This window comes from Vidua macroura, chromosome Z (genome assembly GCF_024509145.1).
Source record: "Vidua macroura isolate BioBank_ID:100142 chromosome Z, ASM2450914v1, whole genome shotgun sequence".
Lineage (NCBI taxonomy): Eukaryota > Metazoa > Chordata > Aves > Passeriformes > Viduidae > Vidua > Vidua macroura.
The window spans coordinates 58439496-58460925 of NC_071611.1; the positions used below are offsets into that span (position 1 = coordinate 58439496).

Consider the following 21430-nt stretch of genomic DNA (forward strand, 5'->3'; position numbering starts at 1 on the left):
CAGAGAACAAAATTACTTAGAATAGTCTGCAGATCTCTTATATTCAAACTTCATAAATAGGAAGCACAATTTTAAAAATGTCTATATACACTGGCACACATGGCTATGTGCGCCAAAATTGGAATTAAGAGCCTAGAAAAAGTGTTGCTATTCAGCAGATCCCCTCAATATTTTTCTTGTGGCTATTTAAAGATTCTCCCCCCCCCCCATTTCTTTAACCTCTAAAATCAGGAAGGGACTATAAAACACAAAGCTGAAGAAAACTAGGAAATAGAAACCTGGGGGCAGAGAGGGGGAGGCAGCTGTAAAAAATGCCTCCCAAATTTCCTAGAGTAAGTAATGCAAAAATAACATGTTTCAAGAACTTACAGAGTATCTTGCAGTCCTACTATCATGAAAAACTGATGACAGAAAGGAATTAAAAGGTGTGTATTTGGACAATTCATTTTACAACAGCAGCATTTACTGAGTCTTTATAAGCAGGCAATTTTTCCTGAGGGCAAAATAATCCTTTTGGTATTCTACTTTCCACTTAGACACAAACCTTTAGTACTTTGGTGCCTGTGAGAAAATAGGGCAAGAGAAGCAAAGTCACAGGCAGGATATCCAAGAGGACACCTTTTACCCTATACTTCTATCTATTTGGTAAAGTAATTATTTTTCCTTCAGCAACATTTAATTTACTCAGTTTGTAAAATTACAGCCACAGAAATAAAACTGATTATGTAGCATGAAATAGAGCCATCTGTGAATACTGCTGTAAACTATGCTACTATTATCTTCCTGTTTTGCATGTAGAGCTATATGAAGTTTCACTTGTAAAAAGATGCAACCAAAATAGTTCCACAGATACATTTTGCCCCTTATCAAAATGCAAGAAAATGGTGGGAAGAAGAGGAAAAAGGGACGAAGGGGAGAGCAACAGTGTATTTGTGTCTGTGATGGGGCGGGGGGGAAAGAAATGTCTTTGCAGACACAGAAATGCAGCACTAGAGAGACAAGCACTAATGAGAAAAAACATCTTCCATGTACACTATGGCGGTGAGGTGTCAGCTTCAGATGTAAACTGGTTGCTCTTGTGCAGTCAACAGTCTGTACATGGCAGCTGGCATAGTCTTCATATGGATCTAGAGGAAATAAGCCAAGTTAATCGATGTTCCTAAACATGCATACCTGGGTAAAGGATAAGGTCATACAAGGCAGAAAATACTATAAAACTTGAGAGTTTTCATACCCTTATTAAAGTATTGCAGGTGATGATTTTATGAAATAATATGTTTAGTATTGATGAACCATCTAAAATTGTTCACATGTCATACTTTCAAGGTATGGTTCTTCTAAAGCATAGAAGTATGGGGCAAATAATGAAAGAAATGGTGTGCAGGCTTGCTCTTCAGCTTTTTGGATTTGATTAGCAACATGCCAATAGAGGTAGAACCACAGAATTATGGAACAGTTTGAATTGGAAAGGACCTTTCAATATCATCTAGTCCAAACTGCCCTGTTGCAGATATCAACATTTTTCACTAGAACAGGTTGCTTAGAGCCCTATCCAACCTGGCCTTGAACACTTCCACGTATGAGGCATCCACAGCTTCTCCAGGCAACCTGTTCCAGTGGCTCACCAACCTTATAGTGAAGGATTTCTTCCTATGCCTGAGCTCAATCTACCCTCTTTCAGTTTAAAACCATTGCCCATTGTTCTGCACTGGAGACCCTGGTAAAAGCCTCTCTCCATTTTTCTCAGAAGCCCTCTTTACACATTGAAAGGCTGCTGTCAGGTCTCCCTGCAGCCTTCTCTTCTTCAGGCTGAACAACCAAACCTCCCTCAGCTTTTTCTCATGGGGGAGGTGCTTCAGCTCTCTCACCCTTTTCAAGGCCTGCATCTCTATCTGCTCAAGCAGGTTCATTTGTTTATGTTGAGGGCCCCAGAACTGCACACAGTACTCCAGTTGGGGTCTCAAAAGAGCAGAATACAGAAGGAAAACCACCTCCCTGTTGGCCACACTGTTTTTGATGTAGCCCAGGGTACAGTTGGCTTTTTGGGCTTCAAGTGTCCATTTCTGGCTCATGTCCAATTTTCCTTCCACCAAGTTCCTCTCTTCAGGGCTGTTCTCAATCCCTTTAGCACCAGTCTATTGATGCTGGAGACTGCCCAGACCCAGAGGCAGGACCTTGCACTTGGTCTTGTTGAATTTCACAAAGGTTACATGGGCCACTTTTGTAGCCTGTTCAGGTCCCTCTAATGGTATCCCTTTCCTTAAGCACCAGTCATCTTGATGTCACCTTCAAACTTGCTGAGAGTGCCACTCATTCCCACTGTCCATGTCACTGATGAAGACATGACAGACAGAGTGCTGGTCCCCATACAGGCCCTTGAAGGACACTGCTCGTTACTAATTTCCATTGGTTGTTTTACTGGTAGCAGCAATGAACTCTGCTATACTGCCTAGACACATTGCTGGTTCCTACCTCACCAACAGCATTTGAGAGGATGTGAACAATTTTCTCATGGGGTGTTGCTACAACGCTCTGCCCATTGATTTCAATGATTCGATGGCCAACACGCACACCTCCTCGCTCTGCTATGCCTCCTCTCATAAGGCTACAGATCTGGAAGAGAGAGCATAAATTTATCATGGGCTGGATAAGGAACAGAGACTTTTGACTACTCATTTTTTGCCTGCAATATATGAATCAACATTTAAACACAGACTTGCAACAACAAATTCAAAGATGCAATCAATCGTTGACTCCAAAGCAAAATTTGTTAGTGACAAGTAGCTAATGGATATTTTCTTCCAAGAGCAGAATGTACTGTCAGAAAAGGCTGTTTGTGTTGTACATTATATGTCTTGTGGTTTGGAAATTTATGAGTGTAGGAAGGACCTTAATTTAATCATGTTCATTAGGCAGATGCCTTACAACAAAAAGAATTAAGAACTGGCTTTTTTTTTTTTGAAATCATGCAATGGCTTGGTTAAAGACATGTATGATGCATGCTGAAAGCAGACTCTTCCCGCACATTTTTGGTTTTTTAAGCTGAAACGTTTTTATTCCTCTGGCTGACTGTGAAGTAAGTAGAGTCAAAGACAAAAAAGACTCTTATTAACACAACTTTTATATCTCAGACTGAACAAATGCAAAATACTGCTTGCTGTAAGGGAGAAAATAGCAGCTTCCCTCTTCCCACACTGAAACTTAACCACAAATATAGAGGAAGTTTCATGTGTGTTAAAGCTTGACCAGAAACCATGGAAGCTACTTACGATCCCATTCTGCACACTGAAGCCCAACTGATATCTGAGGTCTGGTCTTCTGATCAAGACTGTGGTTACTGGAGGACACCTAACTATGTTCAGTTTAACCCGGGCCTGATTTTTCAAACCCTGAAAAAAATAACAAACTGAGAGTTAAACATGTTATATGTGCAAAACAAAACAAAACAAAACAAAAAACAAACAAACAAACAAACAAAAAAAGGTGTTAGAATGCTGACATGGGAGCTGCCTTGAAAATACAGATCTTTATATGCATTGTACCAGAATCTGATCACTGAATGCCAGACAAAAGCAACAAAACATTCAGTGAGATGAGTGATAAAACATCAAATTTTTCTTGCCAAAAATCCAGCACAGTTGTTTTGGGAAACCTAGATTCCTGTTAGCAGCTTCTTCATTTGATAACAGAAATAATGCATAAAAGGAGTATTAAAACAGGTCTATGCAGCTCACCAAATAAGTCAATGACTTTTAAATAAGTAACTAAGTAAGTTACCAAACAGTTGCTTCCCTAATGAAATATACTAAATTCTGTCAAGCAAGCAGCAGCTCCCCTTTGTATCATCCTTGTACAAGCAGCACTCACATAGTTTCTATTATTCACAGAATCACAAGATGGGTACTGCTGGAAGTCCCCACTGTGGGTCATCTGCTCCAACCTCCCTGCTCAAGCTGGATCATCCCAGAGCAAATGGTACAGCATTGTGTCCAGATGGTTCCTGAATATCTCCAGTGAGGAAGACTCCATAGTCTCCCTGGGCAATCTGTTGCAGTGCATGGTCACCTACACAAGTTATTCCTTTATGTTCTCATGGAACTTCCTTTGCATCAGTTTCTGCCTGTTGCCCCTTGTCCTCTTGCTCAGCAATGCCAGGAAGAGCCTGGCTCCATCCTCTTGGCATCCTCCCTGCAGATACTTACACTGATGAGATCCCCTCTCAGTGCTCTCTTCTTGAGGCTGAACAGGCCCAACTCCCTCAGCCTTTCCTCAGAAGAGAGATGTTCCAGTCCCTTAACCATTTTTGTACCCCTGCCCTGGACCCATTCCCAGTTGTGCTCCATGTCCCTGTTGTGCTGAGGAGCCCAGAACTGGACACAGCACTCCAGATGAGCCTTACCAGGGCTGAGCAGAGGGGCAGGATCACCTCCCTCGAGCTGCTGGCAGTGCTCTTCCTGATGCACCCCAGGACACCATTGGCCTTCTTGGCCACACAGACACACTGCTGGCTCATGGACAGCTTGTCCACCAGGATCCCCAGATCCTTATCCACAGAGCTGCTCTCCAGCAGGTCAGCCCCCAGCCCTCCCTGGTGCATGGAATGGTTTCTCCCCAGGTGTAGGATCCATCATTTGCCCTTGCTGAATGTCAGTAGGTTCCTCTCTGCCCATCTGTCCTACCTATTGAGGACCCTCTGAAGGGCTCCTTAGCACTTGGGTGTCAGCCACTCCTCCCAGCTCAGAATCATCAGTGAACTTGCTGAGGAGGCATCTGCCCCTTCATTGAAGACACTGATGAGTAACTTAAAAAATACTGCACAAGTATTGAACCCTGAGGGACACTGCTACTTAGAGGCCTCCAACATGACCCTGTGCCACTGATTATGACCCTCTGGGATCTGCCATTCAGCCAATTCTCTATCCACCTTGCTGCCCACTAACCCAGTCCACACTCCCTGAGTTGGCCTACAAGGATGTTGAGTGAGACAGTGTTGAAAACCTTGCAGAATTTGAACATCCACTGCTCTCCCCTCATCTATTCAGGCAGCTGTTCTTCCATAGAAGGCAATTAATTTAATGAGGTGTGATTTACCTTCAGTGAATCCATGCTGACTACTACTGATCACCTTATTGTCATCCACATGGATGGAGACGGCCTCCAGAACGAGGTGTCCCATCCCTTTCTCAGGGATTAAGGTGAGGCTGACTGGACAGTTGTTCTCTGGTTCTCTATCTTGCCCTTTCTGAAGACCAGGATGACATCTGCTTTCCTCCAGTCCTCAGACAAGTCTCCAGATTGCCATGAACTTTCAAAGATTATGGCCAGGACCCTTACTCTGGTGTTTGCCAGCTCTCTCAATCTTGGGGTCCGGGTGTCGAGGTGACCCCAAGATTGTAAAAGTCCTTGTTTCCCAGCCTGCGCAGCCAAAGAAGGAGTCGGAATGCGTAGGGTCGGCTTCTCAAGGTTGTTTATTTTTCCTTATCTATAACATTCTTTCTCTGACCTGCTGAGCTCTGTCTAGCAAGGAGGCCATGGCATTCGGTGTCACCTCAGGCAGTGTTTACATTTTATATTACAAACTACATTTATTACGTTTACCATATTGTGCCAATACCTATCATGTATGTTAGACAGTGTGTCTCTACCTTCAGCAATTGGAAAGGGGCACCATCACAGCAAGACATGGAGGACAAGAAGAAGAAGAAGAAGATCAGGACATGCCCAAATCCCTCCATCTTGTCCCCTTGAACTCCATTCTAAAAAGCCTCAAAATTCTACTTTTTCACCCTGTGTTAATTCAACTACCACACTACTCAAAGCCTTGTGGCTTGTAATTCCTCATACAAAGTTGGCAGCTTTTTCCACAGGCTAAAATCGAAGCCACAGGTGTTTCTGACTTCATGCCAAGGTCTCCAAACCCCCTGCCAGGGTCTTGAGACAGCCAGGGCAGCCAGAGGGATGTCCTGGATTCTCACATCTCAGCATCCATGAATGCATTGTATCAGGGCCCATGGATGTGTGGATTTTGAGTTTGCCTAGGTGTTCTCTAACTCAATTCTCCTTGACTAAGGGAAAAAATTCCTTCCAACATTCCTTTACCTTGATTTCCTGGGTCAGATTCCTGAGGGTTGGTCTTGACAGCGAACACCAATCCAAAGGCACTGTTCAATAACTCTGCCTTGTCTGTGTCCTCTGTCACCAGGATGCCCCTTCCATTTAGTAACAGGTGCACATTATCCTTTGTTTTCCTTCTGTTGTTGATGTATTTGAAGAAGCCCATCTTGTTTTCCTTGACATCCTTAGTCAGATTTAATTCCAAATGGGCCTTACCCTTCCTTGTCTCTCCATAGTCTGACAACCTCTCTATATTAATTGCAAGAGGCCTGACCCTGCTTCCATCTCCTCTGTATTTCCTGCTTATGCTTGAGTAATAACAGGAGTTCTTCATTTATCCATGCAGGTCTCTTGACCCCTTGTCTGACTTCTTGCTCACTGGGATATGTACTTCTTGAGCTTGGAGGAAGTGATCTTTGAATATCAACCTTCCCTGCAGGACCTCTTCCCATGGGAATCTCTCAGCATCCCTAAAGAGGCTAAAATAAGCTCTCCTGAAGCCCATGGTTGCAATCTTACTTGCTCACAGACTGGCCCCAATCTTCACACCTCCAACAAGCTCTTTCCCGTTTGTTGGATGAGGTCATGCAGCACACCCATTTCTTGTGGGACCCTGCACCATCTGTGACAGGAAGATGTCACCAGTGCTCTCCAGGAACCTCCTGGATTGTTTGTGCTTTGCTGTGTAGCTTCTCTAGAAGATGTCAGGGTAGTTAAAGTCTCCCACAAGACCCATGGGCCAGTGACTTCAAGGCTGATTTGAGCTGCCTGTAGAAGGCCTCATCCACCTCTTGACTAGGCATCCTGTAGCACACACCCACAAGTGTCACCCTTAGCAGTCTGCCCTTTTATTCTAACCTGTAAAGTATCCACTTACTCATCATCTACCCCAAGACAGAGCTTGATACATTCCAAGTACTCTTCCTCCCTTCCAATTGAGTTGTATCACATTCATCATTAACTCCTCGCTACTAGAAGAAAACTGAATGAGAAAAAAATATTTTTACTGTCAGGGTGGTAAAACACATATTAACTGGAGAGGCTGTGGAGTATCCAGTCTTGGAATTATCTAAATCCTAGTGAGCACAGCCATTAAGAAGCCTGATCTACTTTGAACCAAAATATTGGTTAGACCAGCTATATGAGTGACTGCCAGACTCAAAGACTGTGTTCATATGGCTCTGTGAAAACAAAAATGTAATAAACCACAAATAAAAGCCATCTTGATCCCTTGTACAACTCCCAAGTACTCAGAGCTCTTGGACATTGTTAAGAGAGATTGTTGAAATGCTTAATTCACACAAAATATAAGCCATAAATCCATTCATAAATAAAATCCACACAAAGAATGAAATGCTTTCTAAAAAATACAGCAACTTTCAGCTCACTTAATTAAACACCTACCAATTCCAGTATCTGCTTCTGAATTCCTTTCATATGTACAACTGAAATCTAGGTCCCACTGCAATCAAGGTGTCAGATACTGACTTCAACTGATTAATTCTGGAAAGTAGTTTCTACTGTAGCTAAGGTAATATACTCAAGTCTCTACATAAAAGTTCACTGCTGCTGATTCTGTTGAGTTGAGCTCCAGATTCAACGGTGACTTGAGTAACTAAACTGGTATCCTGGCATGATGAACTACCTTGAAGTCTTGTCAGTGCCTTAAACTGGATGTAATCAATACTGGGTGCAAACAGCTATCCACACTGCACTGAGCTCATCTTGGCTCATTCTTGCAAGGTGCTGCAAGACAATGAACGGATGTCTGATCACAAAATGACAAAGCTCATGGCTGTCGGAGCTGCCTGTACTGCACACTCAGGAGAAAGAAGGTCTGAACTCCACCTCTTCCATGACTATGGACTCTTCTACTCTGCTGAGGAATTAGCATTGCATCTCACATGCTCAAGGGCTATTCACTTTATACAGGCAGGTCTTGACCACACCACATACTGTAGAGAACAGGGACTTCTCAACCTGAACTATGCTGTGGGCACGATGTTTATGGAAAAGTCTAAGGGACTTTGGACTCAGTGTTCTAATCCTGAAAGGTAGGAGTCATGCAGAGTACTGGGGATGCCTACTTCCATGAGGAATTTAAGTGTCTAACTTCAGTCATCTGAATTCACTCAGGGTACATGCTCAGAACAGATTTGATATCATCATGCCCTTACTTTCCTGATGAATGTGCAAGTTACTTACATGTATTCCTTGGGGGAAAAAAAAAAAATGTGGTCCCTAATGACAAATTCTTTTAATTTTACAGAAAGTGCATATTTTTCAGAAGTGGGTAATCTTCAGCAGTATACAGACTGGTAACATAAACTGATCAGAAACAAAATAACTGTATTTTGACCACCTTTTTTTGTTTATCTAGTTCATGAGTATACTTCTGATAATAGCCAGTACCAGATGCTTCTGAAAAAGACAGAACTAGCATAATCCTATTTGGGAATAGCTACAACACATGGAAAGCGTCTTCCTAGCTCCATCAGTTTGCAATTGGTTTATGGTAAATTAGGAGCAGAGATAACATTCATAATACTGAATTATCTTGTTTGAAGTGCTTGTGACGTATGTTTATCCACTTAATATCATCTTTTCAAAGGAGTCCTTCCAGCATGCTAAAGAAATCTGAAATCTGGGATATTTCTACCATATTTAATGATCCTCACTTAGATCATTTATATACATACTTGTTTCCAAAAGTGCTATATGAATAACTCCAGATGTTTGGTTATGAAGATCTGCAAACATACAGATCATCTCTTTAGAAAGACAAAAAAAAAACCAAAAAAAACCAAAACAGCTGGCAGTTTCTGTGGAAACTGTGGTAATTACCAGGGAAGAAGAGAAAGGCCTGCAGAAGCTGGAAACAGCAAAGCTGGTTGGTTCTGTATTGAGAAAGTACTGATGAGCACAACAAAATCTCCGTATGAATAAGGGAAGTATAACCTACCACAATTTAAGAAATAAAAATGATGTGGGAGAGGAAGCAACCACAAAGAGCCTAAATTTGCAGGGGGTTTTGTTTTGATGATGCGGGTGCAAAGATATTTAATAAGATTTTTTTTTCTTCCTTTCTTTACAGATATAAGACTCTTTTTGCTGTATTTTCAGTTTGTCACACATGCTATCATTTCTACTCACTGAATCTAAAATGACTGGTTCGGTGACTTATGCATCTATTACTTATCAGAACTCAATATTAACATTTTGGGAATGGAAAATCTTTATAACAAACATCTTAGTTCAAGTATTAAGAGATAATTAATGAAAAAAAAAGTTGCACTTTTTTTTACTTGGCAAATTTACCTTGTAAATGGAAATTTATTTTGCAATTAAAAAAATCCAGACTGAAAGAAAAAAGTTACATAATAGAACTTGTTACCAAAAAGTTGCCTAAATTACTAAGTCTAACAGGTACATTTTTAAAAATCAGGGAAGAATGCCTGTATAATGTACGACCAGCATTACATGTCTTCATGTGATGATCTGCAGATTTAGGCAGGACCTTTTCAATAAATAACTAATTTCACTAAATAACTGATGAACTTTGTCTCAAACACTCTCTAGTGACGCATCTTTCCTGCTCTTTAAACTGATGTTGAAATACTTATTCCTTTATATGCTACAGCTACCCCAGGCACTGTTCAGTTCCAGATGACCTGCAACCTTTTCACTGTCACATACTTTTCTGATACCTAGAAGAAAGCTCTTCCAATTAAAATGTCCCATTTATGCAAGTGAAGAGAAGCACCAAATAAGAGAAGCAGTTTGAAATAACTTGTGCAAAGATGCCACAGAGGGTATGTCTTTAAGCCAAAGTTTTAAAGCTTTAAAAATAGGTATAAATAAACAAAAAAGCATTTACTCTATTTCATCCAAGTATTAAGAGGTATTTGACAGCTAGTAAGGCTTATGACAATATTAGGCACCTGTGCCTCCATTTGTGATACACAATTTCAAGTGTGTACCTGGTAATATCTTACTTCTGCACAAAATATTCCCTTGTAAAGTTGTGCACAGAGCTCTGGTACACAAGTAAATAGCAGAGCAGTCTGGAATGGCACTGGATGTTATTGTTCTGGACTTGATCAAGACTTTTGATTCTGTCTCTCAAGAAAACCTCATAGCCAAGCTCAGGAAGTGGGTGGTGAGATGGATTGAGAACTGGCTGAATGAGAGCTCAGAGGGTTGGGATCGGTGGCACAGGTCTATTTGGAAGCATGTATCTAGCAGTGTCTCCCAAGCTTCAATACTGGGTCCAATCTTATTTAACTTATCATAAGAGATGGAGTGCCTCCTAAGCAAGTTCACTGATGACACAAAAGCTGGGAGGAGTGGCCAATACCCAAGCAGTATGCAACACTTCAGAAGGACCTTGACAAGCAGGAGGAGTGGGGAGAAAGAAAGCTTCTGAAAATAAACAAGGGCAAATGCACACGGGAATGAAAAACCCCAGGCCCAGCACAAGGTGTCCATGAGCCAGCAGTGTGTCTGTATGGCCAAGAAGGCCAATGGTGTCCTGGGGTGCATCAGGAAGAGCACTGCCAGCAGCTCGAGGGAGGTGATCCTGCCCCTCTGCTCAGCCCTGGTAAGGCTCATCTGGAGTGCTGTGTCCAGTTCTGGGCTCCTCAGCACAACAGGGACATGGAGCCCCTAGAGCAGGCAGGTTCTGTCAAAGGCTGGCATTAGGGGATTGGAGCACTTCACTTAGGAGGAAAAGGTTTACAGCTAGACTCAATGATCTTAGAGGTCTTTTCCAACCTAAAAAATGCCTCAGTTCTGTGAAAGGCCTGGTCAGCATTGAGAAGAGACAGCTGAGAGGGGACCTCATCAATGTGCGTATATGAGGAGAGGATGCTAAAAGGGTACATATTCAGGCTCTTTTTAGTGGTGCTGAGCAATAGAGTGAAAGGCAAAGGGCCAACACAGGAATGCAGGAAGTTCCACCTGAACATGAGGGAGAATTTCTTTCCTGTGAGTGAGACTGAGCATAGGAACAGATTTTCAGAGAAGCTCTGGAGTCCCCTTCTGGGGAGATATTCAAAAGCCATTGATACACAATCTTGAGTAAGATGCTGTAGGCAACCCTGCTGGAGCAGGGAGGTTGGATTAGACTACTTCCTGTGGTCCCAACCTTACCCATTCTGTGGTCCTGTGGGGAGTCAGAAAATTCATGTAGCATAATTCACACTGTTTTTTTCAGATCATGAAATGGAAAGTGCTATGCAAACATTTGGTAAGAATTTACTTCAGAGTTTTATACTTTCTGCTCTTCAATTATGTAATCATTTTAAAATGTGTCGCTTCCAGAAACATTTTCCCTACCTTTATAATGCTCTGACATGTTGAGAGTGGTAAACCAACCAAGCTGGTCCCATTGATTGACATGATCTGGTCCCCTATGTTCAGCTTCCCAGACTTCTCTGCTGGTCCTCCATGCATCATGTTGGCTATGATAACTGTAGGCAAAATGGATCCCCAACCAGACTCCACAATCACCACACCTAGAATTTCTCCCTTTTGCTTTTCAATGTAAACCTGAATAGTAAGAAAAAGTGTTTAAAAAAAGTTTCTTTCACACCCATGGAACTAATATCATCCCACTCCAAACATTCACCAAGCCAACAAATATTGCAACCTGCCTTCCTAATTCAAACCTCTTAATATGCAACCTGCCTTCCTAATTCAAAGGCAAAACAAGATAGGGTGCATGTTTTACTACCTTTCATTTGCATTCAAACAGTAAATGACACACAATACAGACTTAGTGCTGAACACCCCTCAGAAGTAATTTCTGTTTATGAGAAGAAGAAATTACAGTGAAGGAAACCCTGGTGCCATGGGTTTTGTTGGAAAAAGCTAAATAAGAAGAAATTGAAAGAGTTTACAACTTTGCATTGGAAAAACATGACCTGTGTGTTCCAGTTGCACACTGGCTCATTTTTATTAAGCAAGCTGTAAAGCCTTCTGGCATATACAGTTATTTAAAACCTGTAATCAATCATGTTCATAAACATTGGTGCTTCTATAAATTTTATGTTGTTCACTGAATTTTTTTAAATTGTATTAATCTGTTAATCTGCTTTAAGTTTGCTTTCAAACATGTTTGAAAATTGTTTGGTAAAAAAGAACAGAACCAGATGGCAAATCAGTTGACTGCTGGTAAATTTGGGGTTCACTGCCTTTGAAACAGAACTGATGACAGGGTGTCCTATTAGGGAGATATTCTAGACTAACTGAGATAATCTATAGGAAGTATTAATGGTTTTTTAGTTTCTGCCAACACAGACCTGCAACTAATAAATAGCAGCTGAATATTTGTGAGAAAAAAAATGAGACATACATCTTTGCAATTTTCAGATTTGGAGAAGTGAATCAGATCATCATTGTACATGTCCTGGGTATTAAGCAAGTCGCTATATTCCTTCTGGCTAAGGTCTTCAGGGTTGATGCCATTTGCCCTCAGAAATTCTTGGTAGGCCACACTAAATGCTTGACCTATGGACTGTGCAATCAGCTGCGCCTGTAGCAGTTCCCAGAGAAGAGAAAAGAAAAAAAATGAAACATTCTGATGATCATGTCCACTGACACTTTCTGTTACAATCACACTGTAAAATGGATCATCAAGTTGATAAACCTACAAATTACCACAATCCAGTCTAAAAAATAATTGTGCCTTACAAATTAATTTTGAAGACCCACAAAATGTCAACACATTCAGCTCTTCCATTAATCTAGCCCAGTAAGCAATTGTAAATTACAAATATCAGAAAGAAACACATCCTTTCATAGGTAAGAACTACTAATGTAAGTGTAAAGGTAGAGCCACTGCAGCGACTGTGGCTTGCACCTACAATTCTTCCCACACATGCTGCCCCAGATGGCTCTCCCTTCCAGCAAAGGCTGTCATTGTCTGACAAGCCAGCAGTGAAAACGAAAATGTCTACTAAGAAACACACAACCCATTTAAAAGGGTATTTCCAACTTTTCTTACCATCCCTTATGACATTGATAATGACTACTCCTACCTCAGCCTCAGCCATAAAAGGAAAAAGGCAGCAATTAGTGACCAGATTAAGCCCTTAAGTAACTGCAAATGGTCATATGCATCTCTTTCTTCATCCTGCTACTACATTCAGCCTCTACCCCCTAGATTTATTTCCCTCCTTCCAACTCACATAATCCTGCCAGCTCTTTGCATCTTTCTTACTCATTCTGTCCTTTGTAGGCACCCTCTTGCACCTGCAGCTTCCCAGAGTCTGTCTGCACCCAAAGCCACCAAATGCACCTCTCGCTACACTGCATTGCTCCCACTGTGAGCTGTTTTATTTCTGCAGCTGTGTTAGAGAAACTGGGCAGCAGGCAGACACAGGGAAAGTTCTGTGCCAAGCAAGGCCAGAGGGATGGCTGCCTTTGACATGTAATCACAGTTAGGCAAGTAATGGGCAGGACAGCAAAGCACAGCAGGGTGCAGGGTACTGCTGTGTATATTCTGTGTATATTCACTGCAATTCATGCAGTGAGCTCTGGGTAGTGCACAGGAGGTGGCTGCAATGTGCACTGAAACACAGTGCTGGCTGTGGCAAAGGCAGGGAAGAGAAATGCAGAGCTCCACAGCTGACAGTGGAGGCCTGGCAGAGTACTGGTAATGAATGAATGCTGCTCAGGTGTACTTTTATACAGTCTGATGGCCATAATAAAGGAAAGGTACCAAAACTGAAATAAAAATGTTGCATCTTAGACAGCTCAAACTAGCACTAAATCTGCTGACAGCATGATTGCTGGTGCTGAAAAGACCAATATGTAGACTGGTAGTATATTACCAAAGCTAAGATCAACCTAACTTTGACAGCAAGGACAGAAAGAAAATGTGAAAACTGCACCTCCATAACACAGTAACCTAGGTGAAGAGTGCAGACTTTACATTCATACATATGCATCTTCACTCCAGGAAGAGATCAGCTTAGACACCTGGCATTTGGACACATCACTAAGGTTCAACTCATTTAAAGGTACACCTCTAAATAGTTGAAAATCTGGTGCTGTCTGATGAGACAAAGACTCATCCAAGCAGAGACATGTTCTGGCCAACACCTACTTGCAGGCTTACAGCTTCTGTTTTACTTACTGTGTAGATTCTGCCAAGTAACCAGCTGTCCCAGAAGAAGAAAAGACAAGTTTTATAATATAAACAGGCCATATTACTTCACTGGAGGTACAAAAAGTTTGAAGCTGCCATTTCCTTGCTGCTAACAAGGTGCTACAGTCCTTCCATTCTGACTGTTAGTCACTTCAGTATTTGAGATAAATTTGTTAAGTTACTGTGAGCTATATACCATGACTAAGGAGAGTTGATATAATCTGCAGTTTCTCAGTATATTTTCCCCATCAATGAGCAATGCTTTTATTGGATCTACAGGCATTTTACAAGCCAGTTGGATTTACAGGCATAGAGAGGATCACACATGACACAAATACAGGCTGATTCAAACAAATCATAGATTGGGAAGCTCAAATATTAGCGCACCAAAGTATCAAGAGCAGCCTAGGAAACAGATCCATTAAGTATGGATTATGTAGAGGGTCAGACCACCCCATGGTGAAGGAAAATAAGCCCCAGACTCTGGCACCTGACAATTTGATTTCTGCTTTTTCAACTGGCCAGTAAAAGAGCAAGCAGTGTCCAAATTTGTGACTAGAAACACAGGAACACTAAGAACAGCAGCCCCAAAGTGGGCAGCATGTCAAATGTTATTGAGCAAAATGTTATTAAGCAAAAAATACATTGGCTACTGTATTTCACACCAGATTCTTAAAAGGCTTTGCAAAACAGGTTTACATGTTATTTTGTGGAAATAATCCAGAATTTTTATACTTTGTTGATTTTGGTCCAGGATTACTTTCATCAGTGCTCATCCTTACTTTTTAACTTCAGCAGTGGGTCATGTATACACATTCATGTGCAATAATATATTAATGTGCAATAATATATTCAGATAATATATTCAGAAGTAGGTTTAGAACAGATTACATAAAATCATTACATAAAATCAGCTCCTTATTCAAGAAAATCTTCCCATCTCAAAGTCCTTGCTGTTCACTGGAAGACATGGAAGAAACTGGTATTTTCACTTACTTCTCTTGAGTATGTTATTTTCCCAGATTATTATGGCTAATTTGACTATGATCCTAAAAACTACATATCTAACCACGTCAGTGTAGTAAGTTTGGTTTTACTTTTCAGTTACTGAAAGTTACTTTTAAAAAGATCATAAAATCAGCAAGTTATACACAGATTGTGAAGACAGGAGGTCAAGTCCTATGTCAGACAACTTAAAGTGTAAAGTACCTTAAACACGCCACAGATTAAAATTTAATCATTTGTGTCTCTATTCAGTATATTTTGGGATTGCTGAAATCACAAGATTTCTTTGCTGGCTTTTTGATATGATGACAGCAACTACAGCCCCAACACAAACCTCCAGAAAAATAAAAAATCACCTTTCTAGTATGCATCAGTGATTGATCCTCAATGCAAGATTTGGGAGTAGAATTTCCCTACGAAAATAAGCACCTCTGATAGACTTTACCTCTCTTATGCAAAATTTGAGCTGGTATTTGTAAACTGCAGCAAGTGGACCCTCCTATCACTCTTATGGGGAGGCACCCAAGAAGCTTTAAAAAAGTAAGCATTTCTATAAACACCAACTTCCTGTGACATGTCATGTCCAAACATATAAACGGCAGGAAAGTTCCTCTCCTCAGATGAAATATTGGGTGCAGTTAAAAAGCAAACAGGACCACCCACAATGGACTTTGGGCCTATCAAAATGTGCTTACTTTTCCAGTCCTAGAAAACTACAAGACAATGTAATTACTTACATCCTCAGACTCAAAGACATGACAAATCATTTTGTACTGCCTCTTTCCATCTTGAGAGGGGTGAGATGCTTCTACATTATCCTGGGAGTTAGAGCGTGGCATTCGCCTACGAGCCATCAAAACAACTATATTTCCTATATCAGCAATATAAGAAATGGTCCGCAGGGGATGATCCATCATGGTTTCCTGGGAAATAAGAAAACCAACATAAGCAGCTGCTTCAACTAAGTTCTTATTGCACATCTAGTATTATCAAAACACACAAATAATTGTAAGACCTCTGCTAGGTGAAGTCTGTAATACCTGTCATGCATGAAGGGAGATACAATACAAACCAAGAGCTTCACTTTCCAAAAATAAAACAAAGAGAAAGTTTTACAAGGTTTTTTTTCTGTGGAAAAGCACATCAAGACCTCAACTGCAGAACCTGCATATGCTGGGCTTGTATGTGTACAGGACTATGAGCAACTTATTGCAGCTAAGCATTTTGGGCTGCTCTGGGCACAATCAATACTTGATGCAGCATGACTCAGAAGACATACGCTGACTGCAATTATCTTACCCACAAATTCTAATTATGTCTCCAGTCAGACACACCAGAATAACTGCTTGTGACATGGCTCTTGACCATGGATTTCTGACTAGAGTGGAATACAAGATCCAGCACATTTTAAGGACAAATTTTAACATGCATGTGAAAGTCTATTCCAGTAGTCTACTCCAACAATATTGACAAAGATGTCTATGTCTATACCTGTGTGTCTGCATTCAGTACTTTTATTCTCTGTGTAGAAATGAAGAGGTCCACTTCAGTCATGGGTTGAGATTCACCTTCTGGAGCCTGCAAATAAATGGATTAGAGTCAAACAAACACATTTGGTAACATACTTGCTAATAATTATGTTAGTTCACGTACAGGGGTACACTAAGACACAGTCACCAAAACAGCAATGCAGGATAGAGTATTAGACTGCAGAAGCAAAAGATAAACACAAAGATATGGAAACTATATCATATATGTGAAAGTGAATTGGGTATTGTTTGAAAAAAAGTTAATGTTATGAAAGCTTGCCTGCTATTTTTCCTGATTCAGTAAAATTATACCCAACTGCAAGATGAACTATAAAGATTTTTTGAAAAGTAATATGATTTTACCATTTTCTGCACACTATGAATCCCACTTCAAATAAGGTTTTCATACAAGCCATAGAAAGGCCTAACAGTATCTCCTGCCTGAGGAATTTCTGTTTGGGCTAGCAGTGGCTGCCAAGACCAATGGAAAAACCTGTACCACAGGAGGTACTGTTTGAGCTATTCATAATGCAGTTCTGGCAAGATCTTCACAGTCAGACAACATACTTTTCAAGCAGTAACCCACTTAAGAAGTACTATTTTGTTAATAGAAAGCAAACATTTGTAATATTTTTAAAATTACATTTGTTAAAAGGTAATTGGAAGTTCCACAAACAAAACTTATTACAAAGATGAGTCAATCTCAGTATATTTACTGTATGTATAGACAAAAACTTTCTTTTTTTGCATCCAGCAATTTGACATCTCTGTGAGTCAAACAAAGCACTCTTACAGAAAGATAAAATTAAAATAAAAAAGTAAAAACAAAAGTTGAAAAACCAAAAAAACAAACAAAAAAAACCCACACTTCATTTTAATCCATCATTTTACGATGTTTATACAACCTTTGTGATGTCAGCCCTGATTCTTTAATATGCATTTTGGGTACTGCCTGTAACCATTTGATAAATCCAATCTTTCTTCTATTTCTAACATGAAATGGCTAATGAGAAGCAACAAAAAATGGCCGATCAGGCAACTGATTTCCCAGATAGGGGATATCATATCAGATATGTCAACTTGTATGGTGGCTCAGAAATAAATCTGATAAAACCTTGCTGGATGCAGAAAATAAAACCACAAAATAAAAAGAAAGGGAAAAACCCTCCCAAGAAAACAAAAGAACAAGCATAACATCAAGCTGATGAAGTTTGTACTGCACCTTCTTCCTGCTTTTGGCTAATTTCTGGGCCATCTGCTTAGCATGGAACAAACAGAGACAGGAGAACAGTTAGAGAAGAACTTACAGAGACTCCAAGTCAAGCAGGAATCTACAAACTAATGTCAGGGCTCACAGACTACTAGCTGGTCTAAATTAGTCCCTGCTTAGATTAATTTCCTCCTTTTCTTTTTAGCTTAAAAATTGTAAAATTTCATGTTTAGCACAATTAATTTCAGAAATGAAAAACAGCACCAAAAGAGTCAGGAAGAACACAAAAGGATATTTTTTTTCACTTAAAATGTTACTTGCAATAAACAAGGTTATTTTGTGTGCAATTGTTTTTGAGGTTTGGTGGAGGGACGATGGTTTAAGAAACAGAACAAAGCTTCCCCTCACTTACAGCAATGTAAACCATGAAGTGATTTCTTCTGAAGGTACACCAATGTAAAAGGTGAGAGAAAAATTGTATGCCTTATTATTTCAGGTTTTTCAGATCTCATACTTCAACAGACTTCAAAAAAATAACCTCTCTAACACTATGCTGCTTTTTCCTGGAAAAATGAAATGACTGAAGGTGACTTTCATTTTCTCCTCCTTTTGAGAAAAAAAATCTGTACCAGTGTTCACACAGTGAACTGGTCAAGAAATTTTCCTATGACACCTACACAAAGATATGTCCGCACTATCACATTTTTTTCAAGTAAGCAATGGAGCATGTATTTCAGCTCCAGAAACACCTAGTCGTAGACATTTCTACAAACAACCCAAACAAACATAATTTTTACAGTCTTGCAATCATGAATTCAAACCAATGGTGAACTGAACGTTACAGAACTGCTCACTGAAGGAATGCAATACTCACCAAGCTGGCAATTAGCCCTTAATTTCCAACAGTAACAGGCTCTTTGCTCATTAAATTTACAGGTGTGTTTGTGGTGGGAAGGAGGCTATAGTTAGCATTAGCTACTTCTACAAAGAGCAAATAGGAGGCCTGAATCATGAGCCACATCAAATATTTTAATACTGATGCTCACAACTTAAATCTGTTAGGTTTTGTCTGAACAAATCTAAAGCAGCTACTTAAAGTTTAGGCCACACTGCTTATTTACAAATAGAAACATTCTCAAAATAGCTTTTAGTCACCTTTTTCAAACTAAGAAGTATTTTATAGCCTGATAGGTTATTTTGCAACAGGTGATGGCAAACTATTGCAAAAGCATTTAAAACTGCCTTACATGGCAGGCTCTTCATTACATTACTCTCAATTTAAATTAATACTCAGAAATAATATACTTATATTGAGTAACAGCCTGTCATACAATGGGCAAGGAGGAGACACTCCTGAGACAGAGCATTTAGATAGCTTTCCAAAATCAAGCTTTTCTTTCTCACCCTTCCCAAACTTCAGAATGATGGACCTCCCAAAAGAAGAAAAGCACAAAAGGCCAAAATTAAGAAAAAGGGGGGAGAAAAAAATCATTGAGCTACAACTTTACAGTGTAGAATCAACAATTTATCAAAATATACCATAATTCAATTTAGTGAAAATTTTGTTCTTCAAATGGAAGCATATTGAAGAACTACTTTCAAATATTTCATAAAATAAGGCAATGATAGATCAAGCACTTTTAATAAGTGATTTAACACTGCACAGAAATGTCACAAAAGAAGTTATGGTCCATGAACAACAAAAAATTAGGATAATTCTATGCATGATACTTTATTAGAGAAATCCTCTTTATCACCACATTATTTTGCTAATTCAAATCTCAGATTATTTCTGTATTCCTAGAAGAAAAAAGAAAACAAAAACAAACCCAAAATATACCTAATCCACACAATTTTATTTTTTTTTTAATATATAGAACACAGGATTTTCATTTAAGGTAAATTAAATGTATTTTTCATATAGATGCAACTTCCAAAATTACATACATTAAAACCCAACAAGCTTCTTTTTTTGCTACAGAGAGGTCCTGAGTTTATTCAATGCATTTAGTCTCTACAAAAACTGTTTTGCAACTCAGTGAGCATTGAGAGGACAATGAGTGTGTGAAAATGTGTGAAATACTAAACTAAATATCCACATATAGGTTTTAATCTTAAATTACACTCATAAATTAAACCCAGTGTTACCTAGAAATGTTTAAACCTGCCCCACAGCATGTTAAAAGTGCCTCCCAATGAAATATTCTTAACTACATTTGATGAACACCTTCAAAACAGTGTATCTGTTTTAACTTAGCTGGACTTCACAGAGGGCGAAGGTCAAGCAAGAAAATACCCAACTCTTGTACTTTTAACTGAAAAGACACTTTCTTAAAGAAGAAATCTGAAGAACTGTTTTCAAATCTGTTCGCATTCCAAAAGAATGAATATGTGGTCTGAAGGCTCTGCTAAAAGGAAGCACTTAAGGGATTATTAAATTCAGACAGTATACACTTTTGTGAAGGTATAAATAGCAGGGCTTAAACAAAGCTCTTCACCTCTTTTTAATACTCAGCTTCAAGTCTGTTATTTTAAAAGCTCATTCTTAATTCATAAGCTTTGTTTCCTTTAACAATGGAGAAATGGTTGATATGCAACAAGTATGGCACTCTGTAAACAAACATGAGTAGGACAACATCTTTCAAGCTATACAAGCTGTACAAGCTATAATTTACACATCTGGGATATGGAATATCTGATGTAGTGATGAATCTGGCAGCAGGAAGTCCATCTGTCATAATGAATTTCTCTCTGAAAATGTTTAGCTTTAATGGCAACCAGCAACAAAACCAGCCAAAGCCAACCCTAATAAGCCAAGAAGCCTAAGGTGCAGGGCGATTGCCTGTGCTTTACCTAGAAGCAGAAAGCAGTAACTGTCCAAGAAGTCTTCAAAGGTATTGTGTACAATAAAAGTCAGTAATTTTCTGAAATACATTGAGTTTCATAAAATTAAATACACCAGCTAGGGTTTTACCAGGTCACAAATGCTATCATTTAGGCCTCAAGCCTGAGACAAATATACTATAAGAAAGGATATGCATGCCTGCTGATTTACATAGATGCACAAATTATGGCGTTTGTGAGTGAAATGCATTAAATAGATTTCTTCTGTTTTGATGCACAGAAATGCTGAGGCACAACAGAATCCTCAGAACACTATTTTGTTAATGAATTTCTACAAAATATGTTTTGTATCAGAGAAAGATTCTATACTCTTACACCTCTTAGGCCCAGTTTGAATCAATTTGGTTTCGTTTTTGTCTACCATATCTCTGCAATCTTTTTCTAATGTGTATTCCTACACAAGTTTTACTTTCTAGGTGCAAACTCCCTGTGGTTCAAGTTCCACTCCTGATACCTATTTCCTATGATAGCTGATGCTAATCTTTCCTTTTACCCTCCAGTGACATGACCCTCCTA

At 39.7% G+C, this 21430-nt stretch overlaps 1 protein-coding gene across 7 annotated transcripts in view; it reads right to left on the bottom strand.

Moving 5' to 3' along the window:
- Positions 1-413: 413 nt before the first annotated feature.
- APBA1 (amyloid beta precursor protein binding family A member 1) overlaps positions 414-21430 on the bottom strand; it is an 85166-nt gene continuing 64149 nt past the window's right edge. For 6 of the 7 annotated variants that reach the window (XM_054004399.1, XM_054004397.1, XM_054004400.1 and 3 more), the window contains 8 exons: positions 18023-18055; positions 16763-16849; positions 16009-16194; positions 12470-12649; positions 11452-11664; positions 3270-3389; positions 2473-2613; positions 414-1127 (listed from right to left, as the gene is read on the bottom strand). In XM_054004399.1, the coding sequence (XP_053860374.1) occupies positions 1056-1127; positions 2473-2613; positions 3270-3389; positions 11452-11664; positions 12470-12649; positions 16009-16194; positions 16763-16849; positions 18023-18055 (1032 nt within the window). In that variant the 3' untranslated portion in view covers positions 414-1055. The remainder of the gene's footprint in view (positions 1128-2472; positions 2614-3269; positions 3390-11451; positions 11665-12469; positions 12650-16008; positions 16195-16762; positions 16850-18022; positions 18056-21430) is intronic. The other variant, XM_054004404.1, reaches the window with a different exon arrangement.